Source organism: Meriones unguiculatus, chromosome 2 (assembly GCF_030254825.1).
Source record: "Meriones unguiculatus strain TT.TT164.6M chromosome 2, Bangor_MerUng_6.1, whole genome shotgun sequence".
NCBI classification, from domain to species: domain Eukaryota; kingdom Metazoa; phylum Chordata; class Mammalia; order Rodentia; family Muridae; genus Meriones; species Meriones unguiculatus.
Genome location: NC_083350.1, coordinates 125,680,493 through 125,706,251, shown reverse-complemented (window position 1 = coordinate 125,706,251; position 25,759 = coordinate 125,680,493). Strand labels below are relative to the sequence as shown.

The 25,759-nt window shown below is 42.4% G+C and overlaps 1 protein-coding gene across 4 annotated transcripts in view; it reads left to right on the top strand.

Annotated features, from left to right (window-relative positions):
• Nucleotides 1-21,065, top strand: part of Rab3ip (RAB3A interacting protein) — a 44,485-nt gene extending 23,420 nt beyond the window's left edge. For all 4 annotated transcript variants that reach the window (XM_021643638.2, XM_021643637.2, XM_060378096.1 and 1 more), the window contains 7 exons: nucleotides 8,548-8,625; nucleotides 9,258-9,461; nucleotides 12,674-12,802; nucleotides 14,055-14,167; nucleotides 18,022-18,121; nucleotides 18,209-18,278; nucleotides 20,736-21,065. In XM_021643638.2, the coding sequence (XP_021499313.1) occupies nucleotides 8,548-8,625; nucleotides 9,258-9,461; nucleotides 12,674-12,802; nucleotides 14,055-14,167; nucleotides 18,022-18,121; nucleotides 18,209-18,278; nucleotides 20,736-20,818 (777 nt within the window). In that variant the 3' untranslated portion in view covers nucleotides 20,819-21,065. The remainder of the gene's footprint in view (nucleotides 1-8,547; nucleotides 8,626-9,257; nucleotides 9,462-12,673; nucleotides 12,803-14,054; nucleotides 14,168-18,021; nucleotides 18,122-18,208; nucleotides 18,279-20,735) is intronic.
• The last annotated feature ends 4,694 nt before the right edge of the window (nucleotides 21,066-25,759 follow it).

The window sequence follows — 25,759 nt, the reverse complement described above, 5'->3', positions numbered from 1 at the left end:
TTTCAGTGCCAGGCAGTTAAAAATGTATATGTAAAAGAAAATGTTAGTAACTTACTAGTTATCTAGGTGCTACTTTGAGTTTTTTAAATTTTCTTTTATGATTGAAACCTGTGAGGGGCAGTCATTGCTGTGGGGAGATTTGAGGAACGTCAGGTGGCACACCTTTTCATCTCCAGCTTGCCCTCAGGGCCAAAATTTCTGCCTAGCTCTTGGACTGTTGATAGCAGGGCCATTGGCACAGACAGACAGATGAAGTAGGGCGTGTAAGACAGCAGAGAGATAGACACTCACTATTGTATATAATTGGCTCCTGTGGCTGTGGAGGTGGCCATGTCCCAGGGATGTAAGGTGCATTAGAAAGCTAATCTGAGCTCGAAGGCCTGAGGACCAGAAGGGCCATGTTTGAGAGTCTGAAGGAAGAACGGAATTTTTTACATGGTAGGAAGGTAGGCTTTTTGTTCTGTCAAGGCCTTCCTCTGGCAGTCTGAAGCCCGTTGACTTACATAGTACAGTCTGCATCAGGAAGTGTACCAGTTTTAATCTCATTCAAAACACCATCATAGACATACTCAGGATAATGTTTGAGAATACTTAATTTGGGCATCCTGTAATCCATTCATATTACAAAATGAAACATGAAATAGATTCGTCCCCCAAATAGTAACTAGGAAAGAAAAGTAATTCTATTTTTCAGGTTTGTCAATATTTACATGTGTTTAAGAGCGAAGATCACGAGTGAGTAGTCTTATATCTCCTGTAATCTAATAGATCTTATGTGGAGAAAAGTTAAAACTTTACCATCACACATGTAAGTTATATGAAAAGGATAACACTAATGAGTAAGCTAGAGATTAACTTACACAGTAAGTGTTTAAAGTAGCTGTGAGCACTGAAGTTTGTTAGTGGACACAATAAAGCAAGAAGTGAAATCAGACACAGTAATGGAATGTGGTGGAGTGGGGAGCGGACTGTAATGTGTCTGCATGTAGTTGAAGTTGATCAGCTAAAAACAGTGTTACAATGCAGGAATGATTAGCTTGATTCTGATAACCATAATTTGAAATGTCCATTAGATACACAGGGAGAAAAGAGCCAAAGAATGCCAGCGTGTGCACACACACACATGCACACCACCAAACCACAAGAGAAGAGAGGAGCATGGAAACCATAGGTCAGAAAGAACACAGATTTACAACACCTGGAGAGTAAGCCTTTACTTACAGTGATTACTTTAGATGTAAACAGACCAAATTCCCCAGGCAAAAGATAGATGGCAGGTACAGCCTGAAGGTGAGTGGGTGGAGAAATACTTCTGCGGTTAGGGGAACAGGGGTGGCTGTATTTGAATTGCACAGAAAAGACTTTAAATCAGAACTGTCATTAAGAGATAAGTCGTTACATAATGACAAAAGGATCAGTTTGATTGGATGATAGAATTAAATATATACCCAACAACAAAGCTCCTAGATGTACAAAGCAGTATCAGATCTGAAGAGAGAAACCACAGTATAGTAATAGCAGGAGATGTTAATACCCTGTTGGGTACATGGATACATTGTTCAGACAGAAAGTGAAGAAGTAGCTGGGTGGATTGACACTAGACCAGATGTACCTAGCTGACATGCGTAGAACTTTCCACATAAGAGTCCACATTCTTCTCATGTGTACATGAAATGTTATCTAGGATAATTCATGTTACAGCACAGAATTCATTACAAATTTAAAAAGACAAAAGATGCCGAGAAGCTTTTGCAGCCATCGTGAAATCTAAAAATCAACAGTAAAACAGTCAAATGCACAAGTGTGTGGAAACTAAAACACTTTGAACTGTGGGGTTAAAGAAGGAATTAAAAGGGAATTTGAAAAACTTGAGACAAATTGAGACCATAACATAGCAAAAGCTTAGGAGATGCAGTAAAAGCAGCACTAAGAAAATTACATAGGAGTAAATGCCTACAGAAAAATACAAGATGACACTCAACTTGATGTCAGACCTCAAAGCATGTGAAAAAGAATAAGCCTAAGCTCCAAGTTAGCAAGAAGGAAATATTGGAGTGTCATGGGAATAGAAACAAGGGGAAAAAAAGAGAGAGAGAGAAAATAGCTAGAGAGATGGCTCAGAGGTTAAGAACACTCACTGTTTTTCCAAAGGTTTTGCGTTCAATTCCCACCAACCACATGGTGGCTCACAACCATCTATAGTAAGATCTGGTGTGCAGGCAGAATGTTGTATAGATAATAAATAAATCTTAAAAAAAACAAAAAGAAAATATCAACAAAACTAAGAGTTGTTTTTTGAAAAAAGAAATAACCAACACTTTACTGAGGAAAAAAGAGAAAGTTTTAAAAAGAGAGATGAAAGAAGAGACATACTGGAGATTTTTTTAAAGGAGGTTTTTTGTTTGTTTGTTTGTTTTTGTTTGTTTTTTATGAAAAAATCCTGCTCCAGTCAAATACTCCAGAAGAAATGGAGAAATTTCTGGAAATACACCATTTATCAAAATGGATTCAAGACAGCATGGGAAGTCTGAAGAGACCAATGACAAACACAGACAGCCAAGCCAACTGAGGGGGGTCCAGTGCTGGACAGCTCCACAGGGCAGTGTCACCAAACAGTGAAACAGGATACTAGACATCCCAGACACTAACACAAAGCCAAAGATGTAAATACAAGGGAACACGCTTTTAAAAGCATTTTGAAAAGTCAGTATCACTGTCAAAGCCAGGGAAGACACCATGAGAAGAAAACCTGAGTCAATAGGCTTGATACACAAAGATGCAAAAATCTCCAATAAAATACTAGCAAACTGAGTTCAGCAGCACTTGACTAGAGAACCATATACCATGGCCAAATAGGGTCTATCCTTGGAATGCAAGGGTGGTCCAACATCAGCAAACCAATTGGTGAGACACACTACATTAATAGAAAGTAGAAGCTATGTGATCGGCTCAGTAGATGGAGAAAAGCATCTTAACAAAAGCCGAAGTAATTTATGGTAAAATCTTCAACAAAAGAGGCGGTGAAGGAATGTTATTCAATATAGTAAGGACCAAATATTAAACGTAGCATCCCAGTTACCCGGGATAACAGAAAGCATTTGCTCTGTGCTCGGGTACAAGTCAAGAATGTTTGTGCCTCACGAGCTCTCCTTCATGTACTAGGAATCGTAGAAGGGACAGTTACACAAGAAAAGGAAGTAAAATTAGGTTTGCAGATGATTATCATTTCTATAGAGAATCCAAAAGACTCAGCAGTAAAAACAGAACTAATAAACAAATGTTGTAAAGTTTGAGATTAGTGTTTCTATATACAATAAATGATCTGAAAAGGGAATGAAAGAAACAGTTTCCCAAAAGCATCCACAAGAATCACTTACTTAGAAATGAACAGTGACTGGTACACTGGAAGTTACGATAGGTTGATATGAAGGAATTAAAGAGGATACACAAGTAATCATTCCACGAATTGGAAGAATTAATTTAGTGCTCGGATTTCTATATAACCAGTGACCTGTAGATTCAGTATGCTCACTATCAAAATCCCAAGTATATTATTTGCAGAAATAGAAAAAGAAAAAAAAAAAAAAAAACTGAATTCACATGGATCAACAAAAGAGCAGAACAACCAAAGTCCTCTTGAGCAAGAGCAACAAGCTGTGTACTTCACATTTCCTGCTCTCAGAATACCATGGCAAAGTGACGACATTCAAACTGCAGCCTAATAGAAAACAGGAAAGCCACGTAGGCCAGCGGAATTGAGTAGAGCCCAGAAAGAGGGCTGCACATCTGTTACCTACTGACTCTTGATGAGGGGGTAATCAACGGGGGAGAGGACATTCCTTCAGTGGATGACACTGGGAAAATAGTATCTACGTCTTCACGCCTATGAATGCAAGTGAGACCTTACACTATCAACAGATTCCCCCCAGTTGAATCAGAAGACCTGACACTACATGACCACTAGATGGGGGAAAGCTTGACATTGCCTGGGCAGGTGCTTTTTTATAACTATGAAACCAAAAGCTAAGAAAAGAGAACAAAAATAGACAAGTGGAACTGCATCAACCTAAAACGGTGTAAACACCAGTCACCAAAATTAACACGCAGTGCAGTCAATAGAAGAAAATTTGCAAAGTGTATCTGACAAGGCAATATGTATTATATTCCTTATATATACATTACATATAACATTATATATATATATACATTATATAATATACACATTATATACACATTATATATAAGGAATATCAAAATAAGCAACAAATGGACTGTTCTCTAAAGAGATGATAGACAGCAGGAGGTATATGAAAAGATACTCAATATTATCGGTCAGGTCGTGCAAATCAAAACCCACGACATGCCTATAAAGTATAGCACATGTTGGCAGGATGTGGCACTGTTGATATGGCTCTTACGGACAAAAGTATGGCAGTTTCTCCCTTAAAAAGTTAAAAATAGAGCTGGGTGTAGTGGCACATGCCTTCAATCCCAGCACCTGGCAGTCAAAGGCAGATCTCGGAATTCAAGATCAGCTTGGTTTACATAGCAAAGTTACAGGACAGCCCGGGCTACATAGCAAGACCTTGTCTTTAAAAAACAAAGAACAGCAACAAAATTAAAACTAGAAGCCAGCAATCCCCCTCTTGGGCATACATGAAAGGAAATAAAATTAATTCTTGGTATCTGTAGCCCATGTTCATTGTTGTATTGTCACAAGCCAGATGTAAGCATATATTCAACAGTGAATGGATAAAGTGAAGCATAGTGTGTGTTGTGTAATGTTAAGCTTCTTAGAAAGAGTTGACATGGCTCAGTGGTAAAGATGCTTGCTGTGCAAGTGAATGACCAGACGTCTATCTCGAATCCTGTGGTGGGAGGACAGTACCGCTCCTGAAGGTTGTCCTCTGAGAGACACACACACTTACAGTTTTTTTTTTAAATGAAAGAAAATCTTACCATTTGAGGCAATATAGATGAGTATGTGAGAAAAGGACAGAAGAATGATACCTGGTCTCCCTTTCTCCCTGGTCTCCCTGGAGATTCTAAAGGCGCTGAGTTTGCCAGGACAGAGTAAATGGGTGGTTGTCGGGTTGAGGAATGAGAGAGACGGAGATGCTGGCTAGATGGTAGCAGATGTCAGTTCATAGGAGGTAAGTGTGCAGCAAGCACTGTGTCATGTTTTGGAAGTTTGCAGAAAAGCAGAATAAAAAAATTTTATTTTTACTTTTTTTAAAACTTATTTTTCTTTCATGTGCATTGGTGTTTTGCCTGAATGTATGTCTGTGTAAGGGTGTTGACTGCCATAGAACTGGAGTTACAGATAGTTTTGAGTTGCCATGTGGGTGCTGGGAATTGAACCCAGGTCCTTTGGAAGAGCAGACAGTACTCTTAACCTCTGTGTTCTCCAGCCCAGAAAAGTAGATTTTAACCGGTCCCACCACCAAAAAAATAAGGGCAAGGTGAGGTGGGTCTATTTTTGTTTCTGTGTTTTAATAGAAAGGCCAACTTTCACTATTGTTACATTTTTATTGAGACAGGCAATACCTGTAATACCTCTGGTTGCTTCCACACTGCAAAAACAAAGTTGAATCATTGTAACTCTGTGTGGTCCTGAAATCTGAGAACACCGTTTGGCCCTTTGCAGAGGTTTGGTGATAAGCTAGTACATATCACTGCTCCATGAACTAGAATGAACTTGGAACAAAGCGCGTAATGAGTCTCTGCACTGTGTGGCGGTGCTGTGGCCTCACCACAGTCGTGGTTCAGACATGCAGTGTGCTCACTCTGCCTTGTGCATCCCACCAGAGTGGACGTTGCCTGAAGTGCCGAGGCTCACATTCAGGGCTTCAGTCAGTTAGGAATTGCAGTGTTTTTACTTTATTTAGTTTTCTTTTCCTGTAGAAACATACAGGTTTAATTACAGAAGACAAAAATTTTAAATGTGTTCTTTCATGATTCCTCAGGCCTTAGGCATCCAGCTAGTGTGCGTTTGGATTGTTTTGTATTAGAAAGTTTTGAGTTTTAAAAACTGCTGTTTGTAGGGCCAGCAAGGTGGCTCAGGCAGTAAGGACCCTCATGGCCAAGCCTGATCCGTGGAGCCCGGAAAGAGCTAACTTCTGCAAGTTGTCCTCGGATTTCTACATGCATGCCATGGCACACACAAAGTAAATTAATAATGTAAAAAAAGAATTTAAAAAAGAAAAATGCTGTTTGAAGTGTTCATTGCCTTGAGTTTTATTTAAAAGGGAAAGATAAATCATTAAAAAGAGGAGGTGGAAAGATGTGTAAGAGCCAGGAGACCTAGAGAAGGGCTGCAAAAGTGCTGTATTCACAGCACCTGCCTAGCCCTCTGCACTTGGACCTGCAGCTGGGCAGGACCTAGGCTGTCACCAGTCACGCATGGACTGGGAGGGGCCCCGGGGCCTACCTCACCCTGATGGCCTCTGATTGGTCTGAGGAAAGTTCAGTCATTGTCTTTACTTGTGTACCACTTGTATACAGCTGAGCCCACCAGGCCCCAATGGACAGTTGAAAACCGAGTCCTTTAGGTAACGCGAGGTGTCAAAAATCAGAGTGTGAAAGGGAAGGTGGACAGGTGGGAGGGAGAGAGGACAGGCTTGAGGGGAAACAGCCAGAATGCATGGCAGACATGCATCAAATTGTCCAAGAAGAAATGTAATGAGAGTTACGGTTTAAAAAAATCGATGTAGTTGGTTTGGAATTGGGACAGAAGTTTTAAGGGTTTCTGAAATGGTCCTAAACATACTTCCTCCATTTGCTCTAGAAGTGGTGGTCAGCACCGTGAAACGTTCTTGGACAAACAGCGGCTCCAGTGCAGAAAGCATGGGAAGCCCTGGTGTACCTTCAGAAGAGAAAAGAAAACAACAGACATTGAGCAACTGTGTTTTGACATAGTGTTGATTGGCATGTGCTTTATCTTTTCAGGTGGTTTCTGCCTCAGGCTAGTGCTCGCCTCTTTGGAAACGTCGTTACACCCGTGTATCTTTCACAGGCTTCCCCTTGCAGCTGGAAGGCTCACCTTGTATCCCACCTCACTTTGGGTTCTCTCCGGGCCTTGGTTTAGTTGTTCACTATTTCCTTAGCTCTGCGGTGCTTTCCAAACTGTCTTAGAAGTATCAGCTCTTCCAGTTTCCGCTCTTAAGAACCCCACCCAGTTGGGCAGGTATTCTGTTCAGCATTCTTTCTTCTGCCCGTAGCGTTAAATGTCACTCACCTTAGGAGAGGTCGAGCAGATAGGGTTATTATTTTGGAATTAATCTGTCAAATAGTCTTCTGTTGACAGCTCCTCCTTATCCCAAAAAATTCAGCAACAACTGTTGCTTTCAAAAGGAAAGTGCTCAACTCATTTCATCTGACAGTCCTTAAGGACTCGGCCAGATAAGCAGCCGGGAGTACTTCTTTGGCTCTTCCCATTCCATTAGAAATCCTTGATAGTGAACATTGGATTATTTACTGTAGTCTGCGGCTCATGTTCACAAGCCACACAAGCAGATGGAACAGCTGTGAGTGCCAGGGCCCACTCTGAGGGAGAGATTTCCACCCTGCCACTCACAGACCTGGTGTAGTGTCGGACTGTATCCAATATCTTTGACTCTCCTTTGCATGTGTTAAAGTTGTCAGATACTAATTATTAAATCGCATGTTGTTCCCAGCCATCCTAGTCTTCTATGTAGATCATTTCACACAAAAGCATAGTCTTGAAAATATGAGATCATGCTTTTCTCTTTCTTTAAAAAAAAAAAAAAATTCACCTTTCAGTTAAAGTCTGGGATGACTACCCTGGTTTTGTTGTTAGAATGTACCCCAAGCATGAGCTCTTCAGGAGCAGGGCCTTTGTCTCTTTTCCTCGTTACTGTCAGAACCTGGAACACTGCCTCATAAAGAGACATCATGAGGAAGTGTTGCATGACTGAGAGCCAAATTCGTACCTGCAGTTTCCTGTCTGTTGCCTCAGAAGCTTAAGTCTACTAAGAACTAGCCTCTGCTTTCTCTCCTCAGGTCACGCTCTACAGCACAGCTTTTACCTACATCATTTCCTGCCTGCTTTATTGGAAACTGTCAGTTTGACATCCCGTCAGTTGACATCCCTCTTGAGGTGTTGACTGCTTTTACTTGTCCCTTTCATACACATACACACACACACACACACACACATTTGTGACTAACAACGTGTCACGATTGAATTACAAACACCTCATTACAAAGGACTTGGCTTTGGCCTGCAGCTTCTCTCCATTCTCACTAATGGTCACAGTCGTGACATGGGTGTTTGTTGGATGAGTGGACTCACCTTGGTGGCTGCAGCGGTGAATAGTTGCGCTAAGTAGAGAGTACCTGATCCTCATTCCTAACCTCTTCTCTGTTTAATGTCAACTTCTCTTTCCATAGTGAACGTTGAATCCTTAGTTTCAGGATAAAACTCGGCAGTATGTCTTTGCTTCAGTCATAGGTAGCTGCTGAAATGTGCGTAAAATAAATGTTAAAATTTTTTGCCTCCAAAATTTGAGACATTGACTTTTTCAGGAAGCCCACAAGATGGTGAGAGAGGCAAATGTCAAGCAGGCTACCGCGGAAAAGCAGCTGAAGGAGGCGCAAGGGAAAGTAAGTCTCCTGCTTTAATTATGGGACAGGAAGACTGTAGCCAACGGCTGCTTTGACCTATGGGACAGGAAGACCTCAGCTGTCACTGTTCCCAAGGCACCCTGACAGCCTTCGGCTGCTCGGATTTGGAGAAGCAGTGCTTAGTTTACATTTGGAAGCTGTAAAAATCATGAGTTCGACCTGCACATGAGTACTGTCAGCCCTGAACACTGGTGTGCATTCTATCGCAGCCAACTATTTACAGCCATGTACAGTGCAGAAGAGGATGCTGTAGCCACGTGTAAAAGTTAGTACTGGTTTTCCTCATTCACTGAAGAAAAAGGACAGATAAATTTTACTATTTTAGGAGTGAGCTATATAGCTAATCGTAAGCTGATAATATTGTAATGTTTTGAAAATTCATATTGATATTAGGTATTTTTGACCATTTAAAATTTTTCTTTCGATATTACTGGCAGTTTAATCCAAGCTGTGTTTTATGGAAACCCAAAAAACTTAGGTTACTTTCCTTTCTTTACTCCAGAGAAAATATGAATTAAACTTACTTTCTGTCCGTGAAAGTGCTTTGATCAAATCTCTAACATTCCGGGCGGTGACGCGTGTTGTGTGTGCAATGCTGATTTCTTTTCAAGATCGATGTGCTTCAAGCTGAGGTGGCCGCATTGAAGACACTCGTGTTGTCCAGTTCTCCAACGTCACCTACACAGGAGCCTCTGGGGGCTGCAAAGACACCTTTTAAAAGGGGGCACACGAGGAATAAGAGCACCAGCAGCGCCATGAGTGGTAGTCATCAGGACCTCAGTGTGATACAGCCAATTGTAAAAGACTGCAAAGAGGTAACTCCCAAGGACTGTTCCCTCTGGCTCTGCTGCCTCTTGCTAATTGTTGTCACTGATGGTCAGTTGAGGGTTTGTTTTCTTGTTTTTTGTTTTGTTTTTGCCAGCAAACTTTATAAAATCAAAGCTTATTACAAAATAAGCAGTATGTAGATGGGGGAGGCTTTCTCTAGAGCTGGCTGTTTTCAGGGACCCTTCACTCCTGTTCTCCACTGGCTGGCCTCGTGTACCTGCTGGAGACCCGGTGAGTTTTTACGTTTCAGATTTTCATTTAGGGGACAAACTGGCGTGTGTTGTACAAAAGAAAGTGTTGGCCTTAGTGTCCTTACTAGTCAGGGTGTTTTGTTAGTGCAGGCTTAAATGAAGAATAGAAGAAATGTGGAAATATGATGATTTTCTTAAAGATTACTGTCAGCCCCTTTATTTAAAAAAATATTTTTTTATTCACTTTACATCCTGGTTGTAGCTCCATCCCTCCTCCTCTCTCAGCCCCACCCTCTCTCCCTCATCCCTCACCTATTCCTCAGAAAAGGGGAGCTCCCTTATCTATCCACACTAGCTCGGAAAATTGCCTGAGGACTGAGCGTGTCCCCCTCTGCTGTGGTCTGGCAAGGAGTCCCACCATGGGAGCCTTTTCATTTAAAATCTGGTAGTTGATTCAAGAAACAACCCAGAAATAATAGAAGCTTTACATTTTAGAAAACATAAAGATAACTTAGATACTGTATATTTTGAAATGTGTAGTAAAAATTATACATTATTAAGCATTGTTGGTTTTATCATATGTAATGAAAACGGTTTCTAAGGGGACTGATGAGCATTCCTGGAGCATCACTCACTGTTTCTTTAAAAGCTGTATTCATTGTTGAGATTAAGCTAATTCACACTGAAGAAGCTGTTTGTGTTTATAAAGTTAATTTGTGTATAGAAGCCTTGGCTACATTGAATAGCCAAGGGTAACTTTTGTAACTGAATTACATTTGTTCAGTTACTAAGAAAAATTTGTTTACAAAAAAGTTTACTACTTACCTAAATCAAGATCTGAAATTCATATTTGTTTCCGTTAAACATCTAACACACTTCTTTAGTCACTTTAATTGATTTCTTTAACTTTAAATAATTGTACTTTTACAAGTCTTAGCTTTTTATTGTAATTTTTTACTTATTAAGTGTAATGCATTTTCTTCTGTTGCTTACAGTAAAACTTTTTAGATGGTTTCTCATCAGTTAGAAAGCTCCACTCACTTTTGAAATGCATAGGGATAGGCAACTTGTTGCCACTTTTGCTCTCTAGCTACTTTGTATCCTGATGCTTTGGGAGCATCAGGAAGTTTTATTATACAAAGAATCAAGAAACTTTGACTGAAATATGCTCTAGGACAACATACAATGCTCCGAAATGAAATGGACTGTGTCTGCTTCTCTAGAAAACATGGCGGGCTCCGGTTACAGACATGTGCATATATGTATACAATGCAAGGCTTTGGGGTCTAAAATCTTAGGCTTGAATTTGGACTTAGCTGTGTGTCTCAGTTAGGGTTATCATTGCTGAGATAAAACACTGTGACCAAAAGCAAGTTGGGGAAGAAAGGATTTATTTTGTTTACATTTCCATACCACTGTTCATTTTTTCAAAGGAAACCAGGACAGAACTCAAGCAGGGCAGGATCCTGGAGGCAGAAGCTGGTGCAGAGGCCATAGAGGGCTGCTGCTTACTGGCTTGCTCATAGAACCCAGGACCACCAGCCTAGGATGGCCCCACCGACAATGGGCTGGGCTCTCCACCATCAGTCACTAACTAAGAAATGCCCTACAGGCTTGCTTGCCTACAGCTTTATCTTGTGGAGGCAAGTTCTCAGTTGATGATTCCTCCTCTCAGATGGCTGGCTGTATCAAGCTGACAAAACAAACCAACTGTCTGACTTTGGGAAGCTATTTTCTCCCAGTTCTAGCTTTATCTGTAAACTGGGACCATCATATCCATCTGGCACAACTCAGAAAAACAATGGTTCCTGAAAGAGGTTTTAAGAATGGTTTAAATCACTGCCTTTAGGCTAGACTATTTCCTTCGATTATTATTCACTTTCCTGCTTTGTGGTTTCTTTCTGTTTTCTTGATTAACTTCACAAGCAAATTTGAAAAATCTTAAATGATATTTATCTCTTAATATATATTATCCTCTTGCCTTTAGCTTTGGCTAAAGAAATTTCTGCATTGGAATGAGAAATATGCACATTGAGATTGCTGTTATTCACCTTTGAAGTCTGTAGGGAGGGCAGGGTGCACTCAGCCTTCTGTTTCTTCAAAGTGTGCTGCAATTCTGCTTAAGTTACCCTAGGGCAGCCACAGCGCACAGTGTACGTGCCCAGGATGTTCAGCTCTGTGCTGGGGGCTGGTATAGGTGCTGCTTTGTGTCACAGGGGGCCTTGAGTGGGCTGGGTAGCTGAGGGGATCTGAGGGCCTGTAGAGAGGAAGGCTGCAGTAAGACTGGGTAAAAGGAGAAGGAAAAGAGGACGAAGTAAGTACCAGTGGTGGGCCATGATTGTGGATTCAGGGGCTGGTTAAGGCAGCCAGTGTAGTAGCTGTGTGCCTGCCTGCTGCTGCTTTCTGTCCTGTAGCTTATACTAGTGGACATCTTAGCCATCCCTTTAGGACTGGCTGTCTCTGGGAAAGAAGAGCCTCTCTCTCTCTTTTTTTTTTTTAATCCTATGTTTCACGTTTAGACTCAGTGTATTTATTCTTTATTTAACTACTGTGCCTCCAGACTGATAATTTTCAGAAAAGACTGGTCAGCAGCACTTTCTATATTCAGGACAGTCTTTGTCTTCAGAGAGTCCCAGTATTGCTGGGCATAGCAGTCAGGCAGAGGCAGGGGCCTGGTGAGGGCCACTCTCCTCACGGTGAACTCCTGGCGAGCTTGGGGGTGGAGTGAGCTCTGTCTCAGACGAGAAGAAGAGTTTCTGCAGTATTTGGACACTCATGAGGTGAAGATGATGGCAGCATCTTTAAACATCATGGGGATATACCCCAAAAGGCTCAGTCAATTTTTAAAGAAAATTCAAAAGGAAAATTGCTATCATGTACAGGACAATGGAATTTTTATTATTTTAAATGAATAACATTTTCTTTTAATGATGTTTAAATTAGGGTTTGGTTTTTTCAGGTGGCTTAGTCCTTTTTAAAGTTAATTAGTGTTTGCTTTGGTTTGTTAGGCCGATTTATCTCTGTATAATGAATTCAGATCTTGGAAGGATGAGCCCACGATGGACAGAAGATGTCCTTTCTTAGACAAAATCTATAAAGAAGATATCTTTCCATGTTTAACATTCGCAAAAAGTGAGGTAAATTTTTTTCATTTTAATAGGAATGCATTAGAATCTTTTGTACTCTCTGCTGCTGTGTTTCATATTTTAATGTCATACATGTACTGAGTTACTGTAAAATGTCATGTTTAACATTTTCTCCATTTCTCATTAGGACCATGATCACTGCCATTCTGAACGTCTTCGTTGTGTTAGTGTGGAATTGTAGACATGTGTGGGAGGAGGGCTTGCCGCTTGGTTCTCAGACCCATGTTCACTTTCCAGTGTGAGCCGAGTTCTGGGTACACTGTTAAAGGTGTCTGCTGGCTTCACACTGCACGATAAATACAAGGGAGGGTCTGCGCTGTAGCTGAGAATCAACTGCTCAGCTCACCTACGAAAGGCCCTGCTACGGAACGCAAAACCTGCCCGTGAAACAGGAAAGACAGTGCCATGGCCTGTGTCAGACTTGTTAGCGGCAGAGTGAAGGAGGCAGATTAAAAAACTGAAAAGGATCAGGAGTTGTATAAATTGTATACAACTGTAAAGTTGTCATTTAACTTTGATCTTCTATGTGAGAAGTTTGTCTGCAAATAGCCTGCAGGCTAATGTTGAAGGAGCCCAGACCGCTGCCTCTCCCGTGAGGCTTGAGGACGGAGCTGTAGTGGACGTGCAGGGAGAGCTGTGGGTGAGCAGCACGGCACTGACCCGAGCGCGGGCCGTGTGCTGCCGACCATTTACTAGTGCTGGTGACCCCGCCAGGCTGAGCTCCCACCTTCTTACTGGCCGCCTATCAGGGGAGACTTCATATTTGATTCAGGGGGGAAAAAGCTTATTGATTTATTTTTATTTTTTTGTAGATTTTTGTGCGTGTAGTTGCAAGTTGAGGAAATAGCATAGCTTAAATTAGTAGATGTTACAATCATAAATGACCAGTATTTATTGCATACATTTAGCAGGATGAAGCATTAGGATATTAATTTTGAAGTGGCTTTTATAGTGGATGTGTAATCTTGGGTAAAGAGTGGACAGAGCCTGGAATTAATTCCTTTATCCTTTGCCAGTTAATTTAAAAAAAAAAATTCTTCCACTGTAACTAAGTTGCCTGTCATAGCTGCTTGAATTATAAAAGAAATTAAATCAAGATTGTTTTGGTTTTTTTTTTTTCTTCCTTCCCTTGGTAGTGGGCTAAGGCCAACTTAGTGAAATTGAAGGAAGACTAGCTTATAAAATTAACTATTTTACTTTGATATTTTCTGCCGGGATTTAATTCTTGTTGTTTTGTTTTAAGTTGGCTTCAGCTGTTCTGGAGGCTGTGGAGAACAACACTCTAAGCATTGAACCAGTGGGATTGCAGCCCATTCGATTTGTGAAAGCGTCTGCTGTAGAATGTGGAGGGCCAAAGTAGGTTTTACACCCATGCCTTGTGAAAGAATGAGCATTTAAAAGTCTTTGTGTTGTGGTATTGTGTTTAGTCATTTATGTATTTTAAATGTGATTACATTTCACCTCATTTTTTTTTTCCTTAGCATTGATGGCCCAAAGACAAATCCCCAGATGCTGTTAGTCTCTAGCTTTGCGTTTCAAAGTTAAGCTTCTTTTCCCCAGACGAAGCTGTGGTCTGTTAAGTGAAGAAAGGTGTGTGGCTCATCAAGCGAAAGATAGTATGTTCTTAAATTTCAGTGTGGCTGTGGAGAAATAAATGGCCAAGGAAAGGTCATTGGTGCAGACCTAAGTCAAGAGATGGGTGTGGGCTGCTCAACAGAGAGTTCCTAAGATACAAAATTACACGCTAGGGATGCAGGTAGACCGAGGATGGGAAACAATTTTGATCTATTATAAACTCAGTCTAGTGAATTGTAGGCCAAATTTCTGTTTTGCCAGAGAGAATGAGAATGAATACAAATGAGTTATCTGTGTAAGACACTGCGGTGTAAGAATTGCCATCAAAACGAGTGGGAAGGTGCTGACGTAGAACTGGTCTGAGTGTGGAAACAGGACAGCAGGAGCTGGAGAGACAGCTTGGTGCTTAGCAGCACGTGATGCTTTCCAGAGAACCCGAGTTCAACTGTTGGCCCCCCCATCAGGCAACTCACAACCACCTGTAACTCAGTGCTGATACCTCTGACCTTCACAGACTCTGGCAATTACCGGAACATACCCCACAGAGACCGGGCTACATAGGCATAATTTAAAAAAGAAAATTAAAAAAATAATTAGTCCTCATCTTCCGTATTATTTCTATAAAAGATTCGGAAATTGGCACTTAGTTCTGTCTTCCACATGTGACAGGTGTTTGGAAATCATAATGCCAAAGGGAGGACAACTCTGTTTCAGGGCAGGGCAGGAATTTCCTGTCCAACACCTCGAGGGAAAGCCTGAAGCCGCAGAAACATACTCTGCCCCAAACCAGCATGTAATTGTTCATTAGCTTCTGGTTTAAAAATAGTAGGGGAGGCATTTGAGGACCAGTTAGTATGGAGATTGGAAAGCCCAAGAGAGCTCCTAGAATACAGCTGATGACCTGTCAGGGCTGCTGTGATGCCCTGCACCAGGGGTCTGTTCAGTTGGGACGTTGAGTTTCTGTTGACACACGCACACTCGCAGGGTGATTATAGAGTGTTGGCGTTGACACCACTGCTGGAGTAGTATAGCAGCGGTCGTGTGTGTGTTTTGTGAGCTGCACACCCACCCAGATCGTCCTCCGTGTTAAACCACTGCAGCCCTGTCAAGTGGGAAATCGCATGTAACGACAGCAGTGTCTATACTCCGAAGTCGGAGTCATGCCTGATGTTAAATATGGCAGGAGGCAGTTGTTACTGTAGAATTTGTCCATGTTTGCCTTATGTCACACATACTACACATTTGAAAGTAAACTCTAAATGATGACAGATAGCAATATGGACCTCTGGGATTTCAGTCAGCGAATTCTATAGGTTAGATTTAGAGAGCGGTCTACACAGTGCTTTTATGCTTGTGAGGTCAGGGAAGGCGTTTGTAGCGCGTATATATTCTGTGTAAAAGAGGAAGTTTTACTCTTTTTTTTCTTTTACATTTTATTTTCTTTTAGCAGAATGTCACAGCATGCATGTGGAAATCAGAGTATAACTTGTGGGACTTGGTTTCTCTCCTGCTTGTGGGTTCCAGGGATTGAATCAGGCTGTCACACTTCACAAGGGCCTTTACCAAGTCAGCCATCTTGCAGGCTCAGATGCTGCATTTTTAAACAAGCTATAAGGAAAGTCCTAGCAAGGCTCTTGGGGACTAAGTTCCAAAAATGGTGATCAAACAAATGACAAGTACTATAAGAATTTTGAGAAAGACAAGATCATTCTAGTTGTGATAAGGAACTCTGGAGGTGGAGAGATTTAGTCTAGGGCTTGGGTAGAACTAGATAAATTGGAGCAGGAAAACAGTATGTTCAGAGGATAGGAAGATAGGAAAGACAGGTATGACAGATGAAAGACTAGAATTAGATGGGGTGGAGCTTGAAGAAGGCAGACCTTAGAGGTGACTGCACCCTTGAAGAATGGCTAGAAGAGTCTTGGAAATTAGTAGCAAAGGTCCTGGCTTGTGGAAGAAGCACTAGACCTGGATTCATCTGCTGTTGTACCCAAGTGACAAGGCAGGCCAGCATCAGGAATCTTGAGACCAGAGCTGGGAAGAGGCACCGTAGTGGTGGCAAGCTCTACAACAGCATCAGGGAGAGGCAAGGCTAGCAGTGAGCCCAGAGTCAAGCAAGTATATCAGCTGGGGCCATATTAGTGCTTAGACGTGATCACTTAAATCTTTTTAAAGCAATTGAAGAAGAGCTTTTATTGGGCGTGAGGAAACAGACATATAGCATGCACACAGAGAGAAAGCCCTTCCACAAACCAGAGGGGTTACTCGGCAAGTGAAAGCTTGATTCTTTCTTTGAAGGTGACTTTTTATTTTATTAATCAAAAAACTAATACCTGAGATCACGTTAGCAGAATCCTTTCACAATGAGACAAGATGGTAAAAGAACAAATATATTTTCCAGAAGAATAGCTCTAACTTGGGTTTTTTTCCCCTCGGTCAACTTTTTTCTTCCAAATAAATTATACTTTTGCAAGTTACAAGGATTTCTAATAGTTGAACCTTAAATTTACTGAATTCTGAATCCTCCCAAGCTAGTACCTTTAAATAGTGCCACAGATCATTAAAGTGATTTGCATACATGCATATGTGTGTGCGTGCGTGCGTGCGTGCGTGTGTGTGTGTGTGTGTGTCTGTGTCTGTGTCTGTCTGTCTGTCTGTCTGTCTGTAAACAGTAAAGCAAAGTCTCTTTGAAAAGAATTAAAAGATAAGTCTCTTTTTCAAAGAGATTTGCAGACTGCCTCTACAATTATCTTGTTACAGATAACACATTCCACGCTTGGTATCTTAATGTGGAGGAATACTTGTATTGTGTTTCTTGTAGGTATAACTGAAATCTAACGTGGTTCATTTATATTGTCTGTCTTTGTTGTGTTACCTGTAATGCCATGTCAAATGCTATTGGCCACCTTGTTTTGCTGAGAGCTATGCTAGTTTTGCATTAACAAAGACTGGTGGTTGTGTCTGTCCAACTTCTCAGCTTACTGGGTTGACAGCTGGGCTGCTCCAAGCCCCGCCCAGTAAACAAACTGTCCTCATCTCCCGGAGCAGCATGGTGACAGGTGGCTCATCAATTGTTTAACTGTCTAGCCTCCAGAAATGTATTGCCAAGTCCAGGCAGAATGCCCGCAGCAGTGGACAGGGGGGCATGGGTGGCCTCTCCATACCCGAGTTACGGGTTTGCTTAAAGGCAGCTTATGTCTTTATACGTCTTACATCCCTTATTAAGTGCAGCTAAATCTACCAATCAAACGTACTCCACGAGGCAGCTGTTACCCTGCAAAGCGTCAGCAATGGGTTTTAAGGCTTGAATAATCTTGATTAGCCTCTTCTCAGCTGAGGCTGAAGTTTCTAAGTGGAGTGCTGTCCTGCAGCTGGCTGCTCTCCGCTAGGGCGTGTGTGGAAAGCGTGAGCATCTGCTCCTAGACCATGCTCAGTGATAGTCGTCAGCTTATACCGCAGCATACGTCCACACGGGAGGGGCTTTGCGCTTTTCACCACAGTGGCCCAGCGTCCAGAACGGGCCTGACACGTTAGGTTCTCAGGTATTTCCTATTTTAATGACGAGACAACTGGTAAAGAAATCAGGGGCAAATGCTTTTAATCATAAAACAGAACGGAAATGTGTTATTTTACAGAAAGTGTGCGCTCACTGGGCAGAGTAAGTCCTGCAAGCACAGAATTAAACTAGGGGACTCAAGCAGCTGTTACTACATCTCTCCATTTTGCAGATACCGGGTAAGTGACGTCACGGGGCGTGCCGTATAATGTTGCTTGCTCTGCTGTCAGCTGACTAGTGACGGCATTTCTCTCTTTTTGGCCTAGATCACTTCAGTGTGTAACTTTTTTACATACATTCGATATATTCAGCAGGGACTTGTGAAACAGCAGGATGGTGAGTCTCTTAATTTATTGTAATCATTTACATTAGAGTTTAGCAAGTGATATGCAGAAACAAACTGCTGTTCCTGCAGTGCCGTTACATTTCCCACGTAGCTTTAACAAACGTGTGGATAATTTAGAAGAAAAGAAGCTCTTTCAAAAATGATGCTTTTATTTCCCGTTTGACTCTTGAGTTTTGAGCAGAAGCAGTTTTACTTTTGCAAGGTATATATGATAAATCAAATGTAAATTTGAAGAGTAGCTGAAGCTTACTGCATTTATCCTTTGAAAGATTGAAATGACAGCTACTTGGGAGATTGAGACAAGAGGATAACAGAGTCAGTCAAGGCCAGTGAGAGCTGTAGAATGAGTTCAGGGCCAGCCTAAGCAAATTAATGGCATCCTGTCTAAAAAAAAAAAAAAGTTTGAGAAAAAACATGTTGGGATAGGTGTGGCTCAGGGGTAGATTGCATCATTAGCACTTAGCACTCACAAGGTTCTGGGCTCAGTTGCCGGTATTTGGGTCTGTGGTCAGGTTTACTTCAGTTGATGGAGAGTGTGAGGGGGCCACCCGAGAGTTCCCTGTGGTCTCTACTTTTGTGGACAGCTTCCCTGAGTAGAGAAAAGATCACCACATGCTGCCTCGGCAGAAGTGTGCTAACTGTCACTGTTGTGTCCATGTTTCAGTATAACCTTCCCGGATTGCTCATGGTTTTACAAGTCGGTGTGTTAGGTACCAGGCAGGGGCCTGATGCCTCCCAGCAGCTCCAGAGCAGCACTCACCGAGGACACGTGATTGTTTGCTGAAACAGCAGAGACTAGCTCAGGGAGGGGCCCTCCAGTTTCTGTATTTGACGTTGTAGGAAATTTTCCCATGTGAATTTTTATAGATGTGGAAAATATTTCTGTGCTACAAGACTAGAAGAAGCTAATTCACTAGTAGGAGCCCCATACACTACGGAAAAGTTGATGGAAGATTCAGACTGGCAAAGACTCAGTTTGGCCCGTGGATGGCTCTGGAATACTGAACGTTGCCATATTTATTTAGAATTGCATATAATTAATTTTAATGTACAGAGAAGGATGGAACCTATCTCTAATGCTGAGCTTAAAGGCTATGAAACGAAAGTAGTCTGTGTGTAATGACTTTTATGATTTTGTTAACGCGTCATTTGAATACCGGTTGATGGATAAGATGATGCAGATTTTTTCCTTGTTACAGTAAAAGATTGCTAGGAAGTCTGCAAACAGTCCACTGCATGAAAATGGGAAGTGTCTTGAATGAGAGTGACACGTGATATTCCCACTGGTTTCTGTCCCTTTCACACTTCATGTACCTAGTATACAGCAAATGTCTACCATGTGGGGCCCTGGCATAAAGCTAAAATTTTAAAGCCCACTCATTATCCGAGCCTTGTATTAAAGAAAGGATTGAGGTTAGTTAAATCCAGGGCAGTTTCACAACCTTTGCTCTGCAGCTTGGGCGCCTTAGCCTCCAAAGCCCAGCGCTTCATGATAGGAAACTCCTAGCACTGACGTAATGCCTCACGTACAAGTAGCAGTGGCATGCCTCGTGGTCAGAATGCAAGTACAATAAAAATAGTACTTTCCAGCTCTGTATGTAAGAGCCACATGAAATCTTTGTTTTTTTTTTTTTTTTTTTTTTTTTTTTTTTTTTTTTTTTTTTTTTTGAGACAGTCTCACCATGTAGCCTTGGCTGTCCTGGAATTTTCCATGTAGACCAGGCAGGCCTCGAACACACAGAGATCTACCTGCCTCTGCCTCCCAAGTGCTGGGATTAAAGGTGTGCACTGCACTGGGCTCCACGTGAAGCCTTTTAACTTTGGCTTTAAAGGCTTTCCCCAGGGTTATCTCATTGTGCTTGTAGAAAACATTTTTAATTAAGATCTGAACTCTTCTCACAAGCGTGTCAGAGACTAAGCTCATGTAGGACAGTCTGAGCTCGGACAATTCTTGTGAGGGTTTCTGATGGGTGCGTATGGCATACTCTACAGCGTTCCTGGCCTCATTTAGATGCTGTAGGCCTCAGCAGGCAACAGGGAAAAGGTATTTGGACGTTCCCAAATGTGCTTTGGGCCAGATGTCCCTGGTGAGACCAGTGTGAGCATCAGTGTGCTGACCGCAGACCTCCCTGCCGGAAGCACAGAGCAGCTCTGTTCCGCTTCGACTGGAAACTTCAAAGAAGTGTGGGCAGTTGAACCTCAGTATTTGTTTTTATTTCTAACTTGACCCGTACCAAGAACATTGCCAGATCTTCCGTGTTGTGGGAGAAGGAAACAACCAAGAATGAGCATTTTCTGTGCAGGAACACGGGGAAGTGTGTGAGAAGGGCTCAGGGTTGGCCATCAGCTGTACCCTCAGGGAACGCCCAGTTTTGCATTTCCACTAATTTACATTTTCACTGTAATTAAGTGACACATTATGATTTCCATGTCTCTTCTCTGTGCAGTTGACCAGATGTTCTGGGAAGTCATGCAGTTGAGAAAGGAGATGTCGTTGGCAAAGCTGGGCTATTTCAAAGAGGAGCTCTGATGTGGGGGCCTGAGTGCTCTCATCTGGACAGCTGAAGGATGGCGGGACATTTTTATGGTTCTCAATATTTATTTCCAAGGCGAGGGCCGAAGACATCCCTCCTCTTGCACACGACACTGAGAAGTACTGTGATTTTTGAGCTGTTCTTGCTTATCCCTTAATGGAACACACTACGAAGATTGCAGGCGTGCTGGTGATGGTAATCCAACACTGCAGATCAAAACCACCAAATAAATACCAGACTGAATGTGTGTGTCTTTCTTAGCTCTGACTTGGCGCATTGAGTGGCAGAAGGCCACAGCCGTCTTCACACTGTAGCCCTGTGCTCACACTGTAGCCCTGTGCCAAGTGGATAGGACTCGTTTATGTCTGTGTGTCTGCTGACGTTCAAGCAAAAGGGTTTATTTGCAGAAAGGTTTTTACTATGAGGCTTGGAAGTTATTTTTGTTCTGCCCACTGTAACGGATGCAGTGGACCCCTTTATCATAGTGGTTTGTTAAGTATAATAAATGAAGATCTCATCCCTGCGGTTAGTGAACTTGGGAGCACTTACCCCAGGGGAGCGCTCTGGAGCACCCTGATACAGGCTCTGTGTTAGCATCGAGTGCTGTCGTGGAATAGAAGGGATATTAGCATAAATAAACAGGGTCATGGCCCAAAAGAATGGGATCTGCCAGCTCTGAGCTGTCGGGCAACTGCTTGATCCCTTAAGTCGGAACTAAAGCTGACACAAAGCAATTACCACCATCATTTGTACAAGTAAAACAGGTTCATGATGGAGATGTAATTAGTATAGAGAGGAAAGGAAGCTGCCTCTGACTCCAGTAAGACCACTTCTGGTCATATTTTTGGAGAATAGCCTTGGACTTTTCAGATATTTCCTACTTAATATTGCACAATTCCGAAACAAAACAACCTCCTTGCTTTATTGATTGTATGTATGCGTGTGAATGTTTGTCTCTGTGTATGTATGTGTACCACACTCATGCCTGGTGCACACACAGACCAGAGGAGAGCTTCAGACAATTGTGAGCTGCCAGGTGGGCACTGGGCACTGAAGTCAGGTTCTCAGAGCCTCAAGCCATCTCTCCAGCCTGTACTTGCTTTAAAAAGAAATAAAATTTCCCCATCAGTAAAGCTTCACATCCTAAAAAAATAAATTTTTTACACCTCCTGTGTTTGTATGGGGGCGTGCCTGTACAGTGTGGCGGTCCGATGACAGCCTTTGGGGGTCTGCTCTTCCCCTGGGTGGGTTTTTAGGGCTCAAACTCAGGACACGATGCTTGGTGGCAATACCTTCACGTGACGAGGCAGCTCTGCTGCAATCTCCGCGTCCTATCACTGTATGTAAATTGCAATTAAACCTAATTTGTCTCTAGAGAGTGGGTTGTTTTCAGTTCTTTACCTATCATGACATTCTATTGAGTCACCTTATGTTTGTGAACTTCAGTGAACATTATGGGTTTTCCTGTGTTACAAGCCCAGCGTTTAAGGTGTTTGCTCTCATGGCCAGATTACTCACTCATGAGAAATCTGAACCATATTGCTCACCCACAGAATCAGATTGAACATGCTCATCCAAGGATTCGGAAGATTTTTTTCCCCCACAAAACACTTTTTGTAGACAGTGCTTAAGGAAAACAAACCCAGAAGATGTGAGAATTGCAATGGACTTCATGCGAGGCTCGCATTGTGGGTAGAGTGCCTGCCTGCCCTGCCCAGAGACCTGGCTTTGATCCCGAGCACCACGAAGCACATCCAGACAAACCAGGTACGTGGGAGAAAGTTTGGCAAGTTACAGGAAGATGAGGAGCAGCACACTGATCATCCTGAACGAACACTTTCTAGCATCAGCACGGCAGGGAGCACAGAGTTTCCTTCTTAGATTTGTTACTGTGCTAGGGGGAGCATAGCAATATCGGCAACGAGAACAGCAGTAGAAATGACCAAGTAGAGACGTAGGATAACATGGAAATAAAGATGCTATAAGAGGATAAATTCAGCTGTTTGTCCCCTGCAGAGTCAAGTTGGATTTGAATGAATGATACACGTTCACAAAGCATAGGGTTGATAATACGTTCACAAAACGTAGGCTGAAAACAGAACGGGGGAAATGATACTGTTTATACAAAATATTTTCGTGAAATATGTTTATATGATGAGTGGCCCAAATAGATAGTAAGATAAAAAGTGTTAACCCCTTGTAACTCCGCTTTTGCGCCCAGTCTCACTGCAGCATGTTGGGTTGTGGGGCGATCCATGGGCAGCAGGCAGGGCCACGGTGACGATACAATGATAAACAGTTCGACAAGGCTCGAGTCATCTTTCCTGACTCCTGCGCAGGCAGACACTAAGCCCATACAGCTCTAGTCCTCAACCAGCAGTCAGCTGTGCCAGGAGGCTTTCAGGATCCCGTTAACTGTACTGAGTGTACATTGATCCAACCTTCCAAACGAATAGTCTTCTGAGACATAATTGGGTTCTCCTCCTGCCACATCCTCCTGTGTGCTTCCCTGGAAACGGCCCTGAGAAGCTGGAGAACTTGACAGGCAGGGAGTGAGGCACCCTTGCAGCTGGAAGCTGGCGTTGTTGACTCTTCACCTGTTATCAGGAAAGCTACCCTGCTTCAAAGTTACTGCCAGCTCAGGGACAAGCAAACATAAAATTGTCCCAAGTGTTACCAAGTTCGCACACAGTGAAACCCCCACTAAGATGGGGAGCACCTCTGAGTGGGATGTCCTTCAGGAAATCTAGAGGACAGTGCTATCACAGACATCTGAAAGTTACTCAGGGAAAATCTTGATAGGGTGGTCTTTGAAAAGAGCTGTGTAAGAAAAGTGGAATCCATCACATAAGGGGAAAAATAGAAACAGAAAGAGAAATCATCCTTGGCACCTGGTACAGTTGAGGCTTAAATTGGAAGGTCAGCTCTGCTACAGAACTCTGAGAAATTAGAGATGGATGAACGAGGGGAACAAATGAAGAAAAGCACGCGGGAAACAGCTACCAAACAGTCATGACAGCCAGATCCAGCTCTTGGGGGAGGTTGGACATGATGTGGAGGAGATGAGCGGACCCTGAGGAGGAGGAAGACCACGCAGGTTACTGGTCTGCAGCCCAAGAAATGGCCGGCAGACTATCTCCAGAGAGGTTTGGCCACATGCGGCCTCTGGCTATGCCAAGAAGCTTTGATTTAGCACTTTTTCGAAGAGGAAAAAGATGTTTAGGAGAATATGCTGATAGCATTTATCATTGAACATAGTAACCTGACCTTAAAACTTAAAAGGGAGCATTAGAGACAGAAGAGGCTGCTACGTAATGCTGCAAAGACAAAAGGGGGGAGGGGATGAAGGACACGACCTGGGCTATTAGCCTTCCTCCTCTCAGTAGGAGCAGGAGAATAAAGAGTTCAAAGTTGTCCTTGGCTTCATAGCAAGTTCAAAGCCAGCACGGACTTCAAGAAGCCTTGTTTTTTTGAACATAAGTATTTGGAAATGTTTAAATTCTAAGCATCAAACAAAACAGGAAGCAAAGATTGTTAGGCCTCAGAAGAGATTACATAGCAACCACGGTTTGGATAAGTGGTTCTCAACCTGTCGGTATGACCCCATTGAGGTCAACTGATCCTCTCACAGGGGCCGCCTAAGACCACCAGAAAACATTTACATCACAATTCATAACAGTGTTAGGAAGTAGCAACAAAAAAATTTGTGGTTGAGGAACACCACAACATGAGGAACTGTATTAAAGGGTCACAGCATTCTGAAGGTTGAGAGCCACTTATCGAGAGTGAGCAAAGTGACTGAATAAAATTACTGACATAAGATCAGTGAGGTGAAAGGAAGGAATCTGTAAAGCCAAAGCAAGGATCTGTGGACTGCAGAACATTTGACTGAAAAAATGAACAAAGTAGGCAAAATTTTAAGGCAAGTTTATCACTGAGAAAAAGAAAACATTCCACAATGCTGGGGATGGAAAAGTGTGTCCTTACAGCGTCTGCGGGTGCTAACCAGGTGCATCCGGTCTCATCAGCTAGGCCAGTTAACACGAAAGTTCAAGCAAAGTGGAAAAGTTCCAGGAAAAATGGTTAACGAAGAACGAGCCTCATTAAAGGAGATAGCTAAATTTTTCCTTAGAAAGTTTTAGGCACAAATAGCTTTACCGAACTTTAAAGAACGGGTTATTCTAATAGGCAAATTTACCCAGATAACAACTTCGTGTGCTCTCCACAGCCACACTAATATTGCCTTGATACCAACACTAGATAGAACCAATACGAGAGACGAAAACTATGGGTTTGTTGTAGTCATGAACCTAACACCTGACCAAATAAAATTCATCTCAGGAGTGCAACAGAAGTGGCATATTAGAAGATTGATCTTCACTGCAGAATAACAGTAAAAAGCTTAGTTGATCAGTAGATGCAGAAAACCTATGAAAATCAGTACCTGTTAATCATTACTGAGCCATCTTTAAGTACGAAAGTACTTTCATTATCAACACATCTGAAAAATCCTGTAATCGCTATTCTTGGGAAAGAAACAGAGAAACGGCTTTAGAATAAGCAGGGGTAGAGAGAAAAGCACCCACAATGGAGGAAACTTTACAGGGCCCCACCCCTAGGGGTCATTGATCCTGAGAGTGGGGGAATCGCTCTTCTCCAGGGTTGAGCTCCCTCTAACTGGTTCTCCAATATCAAGTGATCTGCCTCAAAACGTACATAAAAGCAACAGAAAATGGACTCAGAGGGTTGTATTTACATATTTACGTTTGTATATATATTTAACAAAAATTAAAGAAAAGGAGTCTGAATTTGAGGGGTTGGAGGGAGGAGAGATGCTATAAACACAGTACCGATATATAAAATTCTCCAAAACAGGAGCACCCACCTTCAGCAGCTCACACCTGCCTGTAATTCTAGCTCTAGGGAATCAGCACCTT